General features: G+C 26.8%; 1 protein-coding gene across 2 annotated transcripts in view; it reads right to left on the minus strand.

Annotated features, from left to right (window-relative positions):
* Nucleotides 1-16,817, minus strand: part of LOC107456088 (iroquois-class homeodomain protein IRX-6) — a 54,286-nt gene that overhangs the window by 33,459 nt on the left and 4,010 nt on the right. The window contains exon 1 of one of the 2 annotated variants that reach the window (XM_016073862.3): nt 13,269-13,786. The exons of the other annotated variant lie outside the window; for it this stretch is intronic. Within the exon in view, the coding sequence (XP_015929348.1) occupies nt 13,269-13,313 (45 nt within the window). The 5' untranslated portion in view covers nt 13,314-13,786. Of the gene's footprint in view, nt 1-13,268; nt 13,787-16,817 lie in introns of those variants that run through there. 2 annotated transcript variants of the gene reach the window in all.

Consider the following 16,817-nt stretch of genomic DNA (forward strand, 5'->3'; position numbering starts at 1 on the left):
TGAAGTTTTGCAATAAATTGAGCATTTGACAGCTTTTAGATGATTTGTCAGAATTTTTGTCTCTTGCGTATACGCGATAATCCGTGTTAAGTTTGAGTTATGGATAAAATCCCCGATTAGAGTTTGATAATAATGTTTGGTTCTTGTGGTAATAAAAATCAACTTTTTCTTTATTTTGAAGTTAACTTCGTTCTATCGATGTTTATCGAGACATTAATACACGATAGTTTTTCAGTATCTTTAAAATGTCTCGAGTTAATGAAGCATGAAGAATTCGAAAATTCTGGAAATAAATCAGCCCACCTTCTAAGAAAAAGATAGAAAATAAAAATGGGTACAATTTTATAATTTGGATTATACTGTCCACTAGGAATAAAAGGGATTTCTTTGGTCAGTATAATCATTTTCAATAAAAGTATCGTATGACATTATTAAAAATGCATTCAGTATTTGATTATTTTTTAAAATGAAAATGTCGTTTTCAATAAAAACATCGTATGACGGAACCGCTAAAAATGCAATCAGTATTTAATTATTTCTTGAAATAAAATTGAAAATGTCGTTTTCAGTAAAAACATCGTTTGCTAGTATTAAAAATGCAATCGATATTTAATTATTTCTTGAAATAAAAATGAAAACATCGTTTTCTATAAAAACATCGTTTTCTATAAAAACATCGTTTCCTATAAGAACATCGTATGGCAGAACCACTAAAAATGCAATCAGTATTTATTTATTTCTTGAAATAAAATGGAAAATGTCATTTTCAATGAAAACACCATTGGCTAGTATTAAAAATGCAATCAATATTTAATTATTTCTTGAAATAAAAATGAAAACATCGTTTTCCATAAAAACATCGTATGGCAGAACCACTAAAAATGCAATCAGTATTTATTTATTTCTTGAAATAAAAATATCGTTTTCAATAAAAACATCTTATGATAGCATTAAAAAATTTTTGATTTTTTGTCAGTATTTGATTTTTTCTTGAAATAGAAATGAAAATATCGTTCTCAATATAAAAACATTCTATGGCAGAACCACTCAAAATTCAATTAGTATTTAATCCTTTCTTCAAATTAAAATGAAAATATCGTTTTGAACAAAAACACCGCATGACAAAACTACTAAAAAAAATGCAATTACTACATAAATATTGATGTAAAAAGAAAATAGCACGCATCGTATAATTTCAGCACTAATATTAAACTTGCTATCACTATTTAAACATTTATTAAAGTAAACATGACATTATCTCGTTTCTAATCAAAACAATTATTGATGGAATGACTTAAAATGTAAAAATTATTAAGTTTTAAATAAGAAAAAAAAAAGGATCATATATGACACAACTACGGAAAATGCCATTACCATTTAAACATTTCTTGAGGTAAAATTCAGATAAATATAAACTACAAAATCGTTGAAAATTGTTAGAAGAAAAAAAGAACAAAATTGTTGACATGCTTTGAGAAACTCTTATTGCCGCCATTGTTTGCAGGCTCATTACATATGAAAATAATACTAGTATATTTTTGTCTTATGCATCATCTTTATATTAATAATAATGTAATAAATGATTTTAAGGTATGGAAATTTAAGAATTTTCAAACATCAAAAGCATGTATCTTACAAAATAAATGAGATTTTCTTGATAGCAAATAAATAATAATAACACTCTTAAAACTAATTCGATTGTTGGCAGAAAAATCACCGAAAAGATAAGAGATGAAATTTTTTTCTTCTTTTCAAACTAACATTTCATCGCCCTCATCGGCTCTTATTTCAGTTGCGCGAGCATAAAAAGCGGGATTATCGGGTTGTTTTTTATCGCTTCCTTTTCCAAACATAACAAACAAGCGAAGGGGTTTAAATTCTGCGGCGAGAAGCAAATTGCGTGTTTATATTTTAAATGCGAGTAATTCTCGGCGCACATCTTTCAATCAAAGAGATAAATATTTGCGCACTTATTTTTCGACGCCTTCTGGAAGTTTTTTTTTTTCTTTCTACCTTTTTGATCGTTTCCTGATTTTAAATTCTCTTCCTTACAACCTAATTAGCAATAATTAATTGTTGCTACGAAAGCGATATATTGCTTTTAAATTCTATATAAATGTTCTTATAACTAATTGGTTTCAAACTACTACAGCTTCAAATCGGTTTAATAGCTTATGAAAAAAATTTATTTTTCAGGAATTTCTCTATCTATTGGCAATACTATAGTTACTAACCATTTTGTTAGGTTGTTATTAGGTAATAATGAAGCAGTGTTTAGACCATTAAAAGTAATTTAATAAGTTTTAAACTGCTTCTATTTTACATCGATTATATGAGTCATGAGAATTACAAAGTATAGAAATGCATTACAGAGTAATAATAAAAGTGTGGCTTATCATTTTATTGCCCCAAGAGGGAGACGAGATAGTTTTATTTATTTAATTACAGCAACTTTAAAGGATAGTTCTCTTTAAATTTATCGATTTCCATCCTGTGTAGTTAAAAAAATTATAAAAGTGTCACCCTGAAGATGGTAAAATGACTATAGGAGAGCATCCCTAAAATTATTGATTTAAGAAAAATAATAATTCTAAAATATATTTAGAAATATTTAATAATATTTTTATTTTATTTACAGTACTTTAAAATTTTTTCTAAAATACATCAAACCAAAATTATAATCTTGAATAAAATACAAAATAATTCAGAACATCCTCGTTCTACGAAATGTAATTTACAACTTCCGCCATTAATAAGCCATCATTTCATTAAGAAGTTATAAACAAAAATTGCTAATTCTAATATTAAAAGGTCTAGAATGATCTATAATGACATTAAAAATCACTCATTTCCATGTAATAGCGCGCAATTATAAATCGATTAGGTATTAAGGCTAATTAAAAAACAGCTGTAAGTCTTATTATTCTAATAGAATTAATTATTAACGAACGAACGAGTTTGGGGTGGTTGCTCAAGTCCATTATATTTTAAGTAGTTCGTTGTTTGTAATTAAGTCTAATTTATTCACCGAGAGGTTCACCATTTCATATATAAAAAAAATAATAACTTAAACCAGTACTTTTTTATATCTTAGCCATGAATGTTAATTTCATAATGATGTCGGCAAAAGTATATGCAAAACTGGATGAAAGCGAAGGGCGACAGTTACTTTTTGGATTGCATTTATTTCGATAAAAACAGTTAACTCTCATACTTAACATAGTACACTAAAAGAGAAATTACTCCACTATAAACTAACTCTATTTCTGTAAAGTACAAATATTTAAATTCTATGGAAATGAAATTAAAAAAAATAGTGGGAATCGCTTAACTACGCTGTTATCGTGTCTGTTGTTGCCACCATTTTTGATGTTGAGATAAACTGAATACATTTTTGAGTCGAAAACTGTAATTATGGGGCAAAAATTACATAAAATTGAAAAAAATAACAATTGTTTGTAAGAATTAGCGGGAATATATTTCTAAAAATATGCTTGTTTTTCAAACGAAATGTTTTTGCATTGAAGCCATGAAATCTACTCTAATGCGCATGAAATATGTTGTCAATAAACAAACAAACAAAAAATTAACAATTAAGAAAAACTACAGCAGTGAAAAAGACATTTTAGTTTACTTCCATTATAGCACCAAAAATGGTGGTCAAAATACATCAAAATTTGTACAGTATAGTTTTTAAAATTGTTAAAACAGTATTAATTTAATTTTAAATTCATGGCAGCCAATCATGGATAGGAAAAGATACAGTAGATTTTATGAAAAAATATAAGCTTCATTATAATTGTTGCATAATGTACTAAATATTTTACACATAGGGAATTTATAGTCATCAAAATAAAAAAACTGTAATATTTTCCAATTATGACTGACATAGAACATTCTTGGAATGTTATGTCTTATCTTTACTCATAATTTGGAGTATCAATAGGCATTTAATTCATAAAAGATAGTTAAAAGATATTTTTAACTAATTAATTTTTTAAATTAATTTAATCAGAATAAAAATAAACAGAACACTTTAGAACAAAAAACGTTTTGTACTTATTTCTATAAATGAAGTTTACTTCATTATGTATTGCAATACTTATTTAAATATTCTAGCAAGTCAGCAATAATCTGTACAAAATACTATTTCAATAGTGATTTTTCTAGGAAACTTATTCAATTTTAGGGAAGTTTATAAAATGTACAAAAACCAGGAGAAATTTAATTAAACCAGTAGATTTGCCAACTCCAGTTGTCTTCGGAAAAATTCAGTACAGTTGGCAGCTATGTAAATTAAATTTACGAATATAGTTTTTTCATATCAAATGTATGGTATAAGGCATGAAAGTTGACACTGTGTACGCTATCAAATCCATAGTGCAAAATATTTACATTAAATTTACTATTATTGCAAGAGTTGAATATAAAATTTATTATAAGCTTATTGTATGGACGCAATTATAATTCCTACCATATGGTTAGAAGCATTGCAATTACATTTCTTATTCTTTGACAATCTGACAAAAAAGAAGAAGAAAAGAATAATACATAGTGATTGGAAAGAAATATTTCGGAGATGTAATCTTGAAATATAAAAATGAATCATTTCTGAGACTTCATGAAACGTTTCTGTAACTTCGCGCAACAAATTATAAAAAAATTACATGACTGAAAAAGTTCCAATATTTAATTTTGTATGAACATACAAATCGCTCCATCTTGAGAATACTTAAACGGAAGTGGAATTATTGTTACTGTAGAACAGTGGTTCCCAAATGGGGTTCCGTAGCAGAGTTGAAGGGGTTCCGTGAGTTAGCACTTTTTTTAAAACCAGAGATGATTTTTTAAACCTCTGATTATATTTAAATCCAGCCTAAAATTCAATATTTAATGGCATTTTTAAAAAAATATATATATTTCTAGTAACATTATAATGAACAAATTATGAAAAAAATAATCATTAATAAAATATTGCGTTAGTATTTCCTATTACAGTTTTCAAGTCAAAATAAAATAATTAAACTCTTTAATAAAAAAATATATTTCCTTAATCAACATTTTCAACGTTTATAACAGTTCCTTTAAGTTTTCATCTGAAAGTAATCTATTATTATTTAGTTTTATTTAGGCTTATTTAGTTTATTTTCAGCCTACGTATATGCACCAAAAATAAATTCATAACTAGACTAGATTAACACAAGGACTGCAAATTTAGCAGTAGTACATAAAACCTAATTTAAAATTATTCATAATAAAACGATGAAAAATCTTTCCTCTAATAGCTAATACTGTTTAATTATAATGTTTAATAATGTCTAATAACCTTTTATAATGTTTAATATTTTACAAATAGTCTTTAGTAGGTTATAAAGTTTACAATTGCCATAATAAACTTTATTTATAAAGTCAGGGTTCCACTGAAAAAAGGTCGTTTATTTAGAGTTCCTTAGCCGAAAAAATTTTAAAACAGCTTGTGTAGAATAACACATTTTCTTGGTGGAAATATAATTGTCTGCAAACAATTTCAAACTTTAGGGCAATTATAAAGTTAGCATAATCGAATTTGAATACGATAATCATATCAAATAATAAATGATATCGAAAAGCATTTTTAAATTGCAGGATGTTCATTGTTTTTTCAGTTATTTCAGGAAATATTAAATACTTAACATACTCACAGGATAGTGCTAAAGAATTGATAACGCTGATTCTTTCAATGTGTAATGATTACTTAAAAGGTATTCCTTTATGTTACGTTACATGTTATGAATTAACAGTGTGTAAAATTTAGCATTTCTTTAATAAATGTTTTAAAATAAACTTTAAAAATCAAAAAACCTTATAAAATGGTCAAAATATTGGTGTAACATAAGTGATAATGATAAATTAGTATAACATAAATGAAAAATAAAATAGCGAATATATTGGCCATCCAAACAAAGAATTTTTATTTAACTAAATGTTATTTTAAGGCTTCAAATTTTAACATTTCACATTTTTTTTAAACATACACAGTTAAAAATAATTCTATATTTGTTAAAATAAAGAATGTAAATCATAAAATCACCTATTGCCCTTCGATAGAGTTATTCTTTTTAAAATGTTTTTGTTTTCAAACCTAACTTAGTTCAGATGAAAAAACTGATAATAAATTTATGTTTAGACCAATATCTTTATATGTAGAACAAATCAATGTCTCTATTTATAATAAAGTGCTTGTTTATAATCCGTTTTCAATTTTTAGGATCCGAGAACGAACTCATTTTTTAAATATAAATATGTCTCATTTCTTAGTGTATAGATGGCGCGACATGTATTAACCTATAATAAATGTACTTGAATATACTAACTATAGTGAATAGACATCAAAACCTCTACAGTTAACCATACCAAGCAATCTGGTAATCAACATTGCAAGAATTTAATTAAACAAAAAGTTGTTTTTATTTTTTTTCACAATCCCGTTAAAATATTGAAAATTTTGCCTAACTTATTTTTTGCAGAACTCAATTGTAATTTTAGTTACCCAACTGCAATTTTCTTACATTCATTTCAAAATAAGCAAATTATTGAATAAATATTAACCTGACTTGTAACGAAATATTTGGCACTTAAGACATTATTCCACTATAGTTAAATTCATGCAAACTTCACTATAATTTCACTAAAAATATATGTATTCATTTTATTCATAATTACAGATGTAAACACTTAGAAAAATATTATACTAAATATTATAGACATTTCACAAAAATGTCACTTCAACATTCTACCTTGAAACTGTGAATTTTTAGTATATAACAGACACTAACTAATAAATCTACTATAAAAATGTTAAGATTAACGACAGTTTTTATTTTGAATTCTCAAACGAGAAAAGAGAAAAAAACACAGGACTAGTCATTTCGTATAAAACGGACTGATAAAATCATAAGCAAAAGAATAAAATGGCAGTTAATAAGTAATAATAAAAAAAAATTCTTCTAAATTGGCATATCTCCAGAAATATTTAATATTATATATATATATATATATATATATATATATATATATATATATATATATATATATATATATATATATATATATATATATATATATATATATATATATATATATATATATATATATATATATATATATATATATATATATATATATATATATATATATATATATATATATATATATATATATATATATATATATATATATATATATATATATATATATATATATATATATATATATNAACACTGCAAAGTATTATTATTCATATATATATATAAGTATTTCAATCAGCCTAATACGTTAGCTTTAGCAGACGGCTCTTCTAATTAACAACAAATTATTTATAGTACAACAAAGAAATTCCCCAAAGGCTATTTTTCTTGTATGAACTCTCGTACATTTGTTTTACCGAGTAGAAAATTTTACTAAACTATAATACCAAAGCAGTTATCCTCATTAAACTTTTTTTCTCTGTCTCTGTTTAAAAAAGTAAAGAAAATTTAAACTCAGGAGAAGTAAAATACAAATTTGATAGTAAAGGAAAATTTTAAAATAGTACCTACTATTCTGTTATCTAAATACGATTTATGAAAAAAATTGCCTACATTTGGCATTTTTTTTTTTTTTTTAATATTTCAGTATTTCTGGTATTAACAAGATCGATATTCTATCTTTATAGCCTTGATCATAATTTATCTAAATTATTTTTAAGAAAAATTTAAGAAAAAAGCTATTTACATCAAAATGCTGAATTCTACTTATGCTGAGAAAGTTAAAACAATTTTGTTAAAGAAAATTATAACGTATGTGCGATTACTTAAACTGCTATATCTTTTTTTCTTGTTATTGTCTTGTTGCGTTTCAAGATAGATTTAATATATACATAAGATTAAGATATATTTTTGAGATAATCTAAAGTTTATTTTTATTTATTAATTTTTTTAATTTCTTAACATCCCTCTAAGATAAATACTTGTTATGGTAATAATTCTATTTACAAAATTACTTATCTCTTATTTCAATGAATCTAACTTTCATATATCAAGCTTATTCTATTATGCTATTAATGTTCCATTTTAATTTTGATTGAAATTTTGATTTTCTTGAAATGACTATTAATTATATCATAATCTCATGTTATTATATGAGGTAATATACGGATATTGGATGGTATGTAGGTACAATGATTGTTAAATGAATAGTGATAATTTCATAATTTTGTCCATTATAAATCAGTAAGTTTTATTAAGTTGTGTTAAGTATGTAATAAATCAAACTATAATTCTATTGGCAGACTCTAAGAAAAATTTACTGCTCGGATTCACTGTTAATAAGGATTAAACTTACAACTCAGATTAAGGTTTTTACAATTAGTCACTGTAATTTGTATACAAATGAAGACGCATAAAACATACAAAGCGAAAAAAAGCAAATGTATCGTTTTTTGTATTTTTTAATCTGATTTTAACACATTAATTGTTAAATTAATGCAATGGAAGAAAGCAGTTCAGCTTACAATATTTTAAAGGCAGATGCCTTCTAATGTGAAGAATAAAAATTATAATAATGTAGGGAAAGAAAGTGCTGTAAGCTTTAATTTACAATCTTTTTTCGAAGTAAAATACATTAATTTCTAAAGCTTCGTAACGATATTCAATACAGTAGTAGAATAGCTTGAAGAACAGTTATCAGCTGATGGTAAAATATACTTGTTCAAATAATATACTCAGATTTGAATAGTTTTGAAATCATAAAGTACAAACTATTCTAGAACAATAATAATTTGTCACCCAGAAATTGTTTCATTGTACCTTTTTATTCCGAAACAAAGGATTTAAATTGAAAATAAAAAAATCATTTTAGCCCCCCCCCCCAATTTATGCAATTTTTTATTAATAAAAAACATCCTTTTGTTATTTTATAACTTATTTTTTTTAAACTACTTTAAAATTTCAAGACAAAGTCTTTTATTCGGTTGTATCAGTATGAAATCTAATTTTAATATATCCCTATAAAAATCTGACCCCCGCTTAATAAACATTTCTTTAGCCTAACTCCACACATTAGCAAACTTTTATTTTTCTCCAATTAAATTGAAAAAAAAATTCCTTTTTAACGACCGAATAATAATAAATCTGAATTAACGAATTATTTTATTTAATATTTTTTATTTATCACTCTTAAACTATTTTACCTATTTCGAAACACTGCAAAGTATTATTATTCATATTATTATATTTTTTTTTTGGTTGCCCCAATTTGAAAAGTATATTTTGCTTTTAACTATAAGAAATGGACCCCAATTTAATGAACCTTTGTATAAAAATTTTTGAGATTTAACAAATTTCTCTTTTTTCCCCCGATTGTTACAAAGACAATAATTTCCATTTTACGAACAATAAACCCCTAATTAACGAATTATTTTAACTCTTTTTTTTTTTCTTTCTNTTTTTCGGTTGCCCCAATTTGAAAAGTATTTTTTGCTTTTAACTATAAGAAATGGTCCAGAATTTAATGAACCTTTGTATAAAAATTTTTGAGATTTAACAAATTTCTCTTTTTTCCCCCGATTGTTACAAAGACAATAATTTCCATTTTACGAACAATAAACCCCTAATTAACGAATTATTTTAACTCTTTTTTTTTTTCTTTCTCTTTTTACCAATTCACACGCTTTTTGGTTGTCCCTATTTGAAACGTATGGATTTATCCTTATGAAAAGTGAACTCCGATTTAAACTATTTTATCAATTTCGAAAACACTGCAAAGTATTTTTTTCGGTTGTTCCAATTTAAAAAGTAGTTTTGACATGTCCCATTAAAGAGTGGATCCCGATTTAATGAATCTTTATTTAACAATTTTCGTGATTTAACAAATTCCCTCCCCCTCCCCCATTAAAATAAAGACAAAAACTTCTATTTTACGAACAATAAATCCCTAGTTAACGAATGATTTCAATTTTTCTTTTGCCTCTATTAACGAAGTTTAATTTTTTATTTTTATTTTTAATCAATATCCCGCTGTCCTTCAATTTCTACAAAAATTTAAACTGTACTTTGACAACAGTTTTAAAGTGACAGATTTAAAAATAGCATGATAAAGGTATTTGTATAATGAAATCAACTTTGGCAATTTCATGTCCAATTATAACAACTTAAACTGCTGTAAATAGTTCTCTTTATCGATTTCGTGCACATGTTATTACCAAAGCGTCATAAAAATCCGCAAGAAATCGATTCCCACCATCACTGTGGGTGGCCTGAGTGCTTAAAGGAAAGTGTCTCCACAATAAATCAGCGTGGCCAATCGGCACAAAAGCCATGTTTTATTGTCGGTGTTTTCAATATCGTCCACAAACCACAGTGGTCAGTTATTTTAAAGGCCATAAAAACTATGGAAGATTCCACGGTGTCTACGTTCTAATCTTTTGTCGATTTGTTGCACATTCGAACGATGAAAAGATTGCGGGTAAAATGCTTCGTTTTGAGTGGTTTCTGGGAAGTGTTGTTGCAGTGGATTGTAAATCAATTTCATGGGAGGTTGCAAGGTTTAAATGACGGACAAATGGTTTGTGATAAATTACAATTTTAGGACAGTATGCTCGATTATACATGCTTAAAAATCGTAAAATCGTGTGAAAGTTTAGGTCATTAAAATCTGCTCTTGCTACTAACATGTTTACAACATTCGCACATGTTTGGGCTTTATATTTTGAGTATGTAATATTACATTGTATATTTTATCTGTGTATATCTTACCCGTATTATTATATTTGAGTCTGTAATGAAGTAAAGCTTTCAAAATAACAATAATAATCATAAAAATCGGTAAAAATTACAAACAGAAATGAAAAAAAAAAAAAATTATTTTTATTTCCATAGCTGCTCACATTGGAGGCAAGACAGTTTTTATCAATGAGTATTCTTTGCAAGTTATTAAAATTTTTTGTTAACTACCTAAATTAAACCAATAATTCTCAAGTTGATTTTAAAGATTATATTTTTAAAAAAAATCATAAAATCGTAATTTTTCTAATTGATTATAACACAATTTCATAAAAATGAAAGATAGAAAAAAAAACATTTTTGAACAATGTCAATGTTAATATCCTGAAAAGCTTTTTAATTTATTGTTACAAGCATTTTAATTAATAGGAATTATTTTCGATTTTTTTAAAAATTAATCATGCTTCAGTCATTCAACTATTAAATAATTCCTTTTTCCTAATGCTTCAAAGTAAATTAATTGAGCGCTTCTAGAAATTGCTCATTTAATCTTTGAATTCTCATTTCCTGGAAATATTATACAATAAATGCATCCCTTTGAATTTTAATTCATTGTTTACATCTAAAAAAAGCCATATAAATAAACTTCTGAATAATGCAATTGGGGGGAAAAAATGCATAGCTTTTACTCTATTATTTATACTTAATTGCATTTCAAAAGCTTTACCTTGTATTTCATGTCAAGAAATATTCATCAAATAATCAAAATATATATTTTACTCCTACTTACTAGCATTACTACAGTAAAATTTTAAACTTTGAAAATAAACAAAGAACAATATCATGAGTTACAGTTAATAACATTTAGTGTCACTCCAGTACTTCATATATTAATGGTATCTAAACAAGTATATATTAATATATATATTACGTATTAATGATATCCGATATGCTGTTATATTAATTGTGTCTAACGGTGTATCAAACAAAGGAATTTATTATCAATTAATTTATGGTATTTTACATTAATTAATAGTACTTAAATTTAAATAAAGCTATCGGTAACACTATAAGAATAAATTATAGACCTTACAGCCAAATATTTGATTAATGAGTGGATAAGCTACTAGAAAAATAAACGATTTGTATAAAATGATTCAATTGATTACAATAATGTAAGAAAAAAAAGCTATTATTTTTTCGAAATATCGAGATCGACTTCATTTCTTTTAAGGCAGAAAAGTTCTACAAATTATATCTTCAAATTTGTTTTTATCAAAATGCATGAATTTACAGTTTACATTTACTGTTGCATGAAGAATGAGTTGTGCAAAAACATTTAACAAGCTTAGTTACGAAAAGATTTTTCCTTTAAAACTTTATATTTTATAGTTAAACAACCATCGATGTGAGCAATAAAATAAAAATGGAATGTCATTTTAGATTGATTAATACTAAATTGATTTTTTTTAACCATCCAAAAGAAGTTTGATGTCACATAAACAGATTTTTTTCGTTACAAATCTATGTCACCCACACGCGAGCAATATCGACGTTTATGTGACATTATTTGTGCTTTTTTCAAATTGTTTTAACTTCATGTATAATCAACACAAAGTCAATTTTTCTTTATACAAATAAATAAAGACTATAGTTTTATTTGGCATTCTATGGAACGTAAGATAATAAAATTTAGAATGTATAAAAGCATCAGGAAGGCACACACAAAAAAAAGAAAGAAAGAAAAATACATATTGGAATAATTTGGTAAATTGGTATGTTTTATACTCGTATTATAGGTTTTTATTAACAGCGAAATTAGAGTGCTAGAAGTTGTTTATTAAGTTCTACAATTAAAGTTATTAATTAAAAACTTGTCTGCCAAACATAGCTTATTTATTAATGTTATAAGCCATCCTTTAAAAAAAATAATAATAAACAAGGAACTTGTCAAAAAAACAAAACAATTGCAACAACTTTAAAATTACCGCTAAAGAGCAAGAAGCTGTTAAAAGACAATTACTATGATTAATTAAACATATTTAATTATTAGTTTTATATAATCATTAGTTATCTATACATATTCAATTTTAAGCAGTAGAAAAGTTGCTAGATTAAAATAACTGGGCTATAAACAAGGCTCCCGCGTATCTTAGAAAAATGTAGGTGTAGTAACAAATAGGAGAGAAACATCTTTCATGATTTAATACATTCGTGACCACCCGTAAATGTTATTTTGTTAAGAAAATATATCTGTAAGAAAAATATTTCCTACTAGATCTCTTAAACGCTGATGCAGTACCTTAAAGAAAATTAAATTTCTCCTATCATTAAGGTTAATTAACATTAACTTATCCTACCAGACCAAACATTAAAGTAGAATCTTTAAAAAAATAAAATTCTTGGTGGTATTGGCGTGAGTTTACTAACAGTTTCAAACTTTTTAAATATCCTAAATATCCATGGCAACACTATACATTGTTGCATGGAAATTCTTTTAAATATTATAATGAAATTTGATAGACTTACTTGAGGAGATGCAGTATAGGCGAAACCACATGGAGAGCAGGACATACTATGATGCCACTTTCGATTGTTAAATCTTCTCTAGAACACTTATTTTGTGCTCTAGATTCTTCCAGTTCGAACACTAGCACAAATTAAGAGTCAAATCAAACACCACTCCGCAATACAAATCAATTAACAAATTTAATTCTCTATCGCCAAGCCATCGTGTTCGGAGAACATAAAATAATTCTTTTTATTTTTTGTCTGAAGATGCGCCAATAATTTCCAAGAAAACGATAACCACAATGTAAACAGAGAATCCGATGACGAGAGAGCGAGAAAAATCGTCTGCAAGAGAGTAGCAGTTTACGCCGTCGGAATTATCGTACTGGTTGCCGAATAACGAACGATCTTGATTGTCGACCAGCCCCGAGCGCTTGTATCTTGTAGAGTTGTTAACATGCGTGATAGCACAGAGGACCAGTGCTAGAGGGAGGGAAAAAAAATTGTAAAATAAAAAAAAAGGAGCAGGTTTTGTGAATGAGGCGGTCCTTTCTAACGCGCAATGTCACATTGGATTGACTCCGCCTTTTGGCGACGCTTTGATTGACACGCAGTGGTAGCTCCGCCCCTTTTGTTCTTGCGACATTTTCGAACGATTTTTTGGGTGGTAAAACCTCTTCGTTAGAAATTAACCTTGTTACAACATTCAGTTTAAAAAAATAATCAAATAAATCCTAAAAGTAACTTTTTTTTTTTATTTGTTACTGTGCCGCATCTCTATTCACCGAGCTTAGATAGATAAATTATAACAAATTATTGATTCTATTGAAGAAATGAACATAATTCGCTGTTAATAGTACAGTTGAGCCAATTCGTTGAATCGAATATCAAGTACGGTATAAAAATATCAATGCAAAATACCTTTAGATATACAGATATAAAAAAAAAGTGATTATTGTTTACAACGAGCTTAAAAATTACAAGTTATACGTTGAGAAATCAACTTTAAGTTATCGTAATTCTTTAATGCTACTTGCTTTTAAAACTTAATACATAATACACATATATAATTACACACTTGAATACATATAATTACACAATTAGATACATATATTTACACACATACATATAATTGCACACTTGGATTTGGGTGTGAAATAATCAAAATTTTTGCGTGCGATAAATTCTAACTTTTAGTTTTATGTGCGAATTTTTTTCCAGCGATTGTTGTTCGTTAAATCAAAGCTAAAAATTCGTTGAATGAGAGCCTTTTAGCACCCTTTTTGTCGGGACAGGGAAAATATTCGATAAATCAAAGTACGCTAAATCGAGGTTCGACTGTAATTATTAGTAAGAAAAGTTAATATCTTAACTTTTCTTTTAAATAAATCTTGAATTCTAGATTCATGGCACGGATTTCAATGTAGCTGTCAAATTTTACGCTGTTTAAGAAAGTTTTTTTTTCAATTGCTAGTGCAATAGTTTAACTACCAACTTGTATAATCGTTCGGAAAGATTTCACAAAGTGAAATTAATTTTCATATAAATGAGTCCTGCATTAAAGTCAAGATACATTGTAGCTATCAATTTCTTTCGCTTTTTAAGGAAGGACATTTTTACTGGGCGAAAAATCTACATAGTAGGAACCAGTTTATCTACATTTCCATATTTTTTCAATTCCTATTATTAGTTCACTACTCTCCCTATATTCTTCTTCAAAAAATACATTTTTTCTGAACTTGTAGGAGATGTCACTTGATGTGAATACAGTTTTTGCGAATATTATTTCATTCATTAAATTTAATTCATTAATTTTAGTTTCATGTGGGAGAAAAAATCTTAATTAATTAATAAAAAGTTATTAAAATAAATTGTTTCTTTATTGACCTAAGTAGGGATTGATTTTAAATTTTTCACATTTTTTTTATACTACTATAATATTAATTATTTAATATTTTAATATTATGTATTCCAAATTTAAAGTTGTGATATTTGTCTATCTCTACTGTGCTATTATTACGATTGTTTTCTAAATTAAAACTGAGTTTTTTCTTTATTATAACATCATTTTACAATATTACCTTATCATTATTACTACTATCGTTAAATAGGTTCTTCAAATGATTTTAAACTTAGCGATCAGCTTCACGCGCATGCTCCAATTGTTTTTAATATATCAGTCTGTTGGTTAAGTGGAAATATTAAATTTCGGACTCTTCAAATTGGTTTTAATAAGATACCTTTTAATTTTAAATACAGTCGGACTTTTATTTAACGAACTTCCATTTTGCGATTATTTTCGAGGAACCAAAAACTTTTTGGAAATTTCTTCGTAAAATACCTTTCAAACTGAAAAGTGAATTTTCTATTTAACGAACTTTTCTTTGAAGTCCACTTTCCCTATTTCCCGAAATATTTCAAAACATTTTAAACTTGTTAACGCATTTTATGGGGGAAATGACCTTTAATTGTTTTTCGTAGCCACTTAACTTTTATTAGAGAAAGCAGTAAAATCTCTCTTCCTCTTTGTTTGCATTTCAAACGAAAAACTCAGAAACAATTAACGGATTTTATCAGTAGTGATTATAATTAAGACTTCATGTGGTATTGTATGTTTAAAATGACTTCTATAATAAATGCAGCTATAATTTTATACATAAATTTAGCTTTTTTTAATTGAAAATGTATGTAGCATGTACTGGAAAATGTTTTGCTCTATTCATGCTTTCTATGCAGATTTCTTTTATGCTTAATATTAATAAAATAAATAGTATATACTAGTTAACAAGAGAAAGGTGTATCAATTGCTTTTTTAATTATGTTGAGTGTTTATGAATTTAAAACCTGTTTTGTGTTAAGTATTTCAAAGGGTGCTTTTCCATTTAACGAATTTTCCATAAAACCTATCGGTATTTAGCGACTTCGGTAAATAGAAGTCCAATTGCATTATTAAAAAGAAATTTTTGCTAAGCAAAATTACATGATAAGCATACGAGATCTCTGTGAAAAAGGATTTCTCGAAATTGAGCCGATATAATCGATTTTTTTTTTTTATTTATAAAAACCGTTGAACAGCCGACCCAATTTTATGGGTTTACGACTATTAATCCTCAACTCCGTAGCCTTGTAATTTTGAACCAAATCCAGAAGACAAGCCAACTCCTGGATCGAGTATGGGAGAAATTTGCCTGGAGGACTTTTTGATGGAGCTAACCAGCATTTGCGTTAATTGGAGAGGAAGACCAGGAGATCCTCCCATGGTTAGCCTAACGGTAAGGTGACTCTAACACATGATCCGTCTACCACTGAGGATAATTTATGTCAGCGTTGTGGTCGGTGCAAGCCGGTGGCGGAATTCGTATCGACTGGGATTGGACCCCGGTTCGCCTCATTGGAAGGCGAACGCTCTATCTCCTGAGCCATCGAGGCTCAAAAAGTCGAATTTTATATTTTATTTTATAACCGTCGTTGAACAGCAGACCCAATATCGAGTTTACGACTACTAATGTTCCACTCCGCAGCCTTGTCTTCTTGAACCAACCCAGAAGACAAGGAAACTCCTGGATC

The sequence above is a fragment of the Parasteatoda tepidariorum genome, chromosome 7 (assembly GCF_043381705.1).
Source record: "Parasteatoda tepidariorum isolate YZ-2023 chromosome 7, CAS_Ptep_4.0, whole genome shotgun sequence".
In the NCBI taxonomy this organism is placed as follows: Eukaryota; Metazoa; Arthropoda; class Arachnida; order Araneae; family Theridiidae; genus Parasteatoda; species Parasteatoda tepidariorum.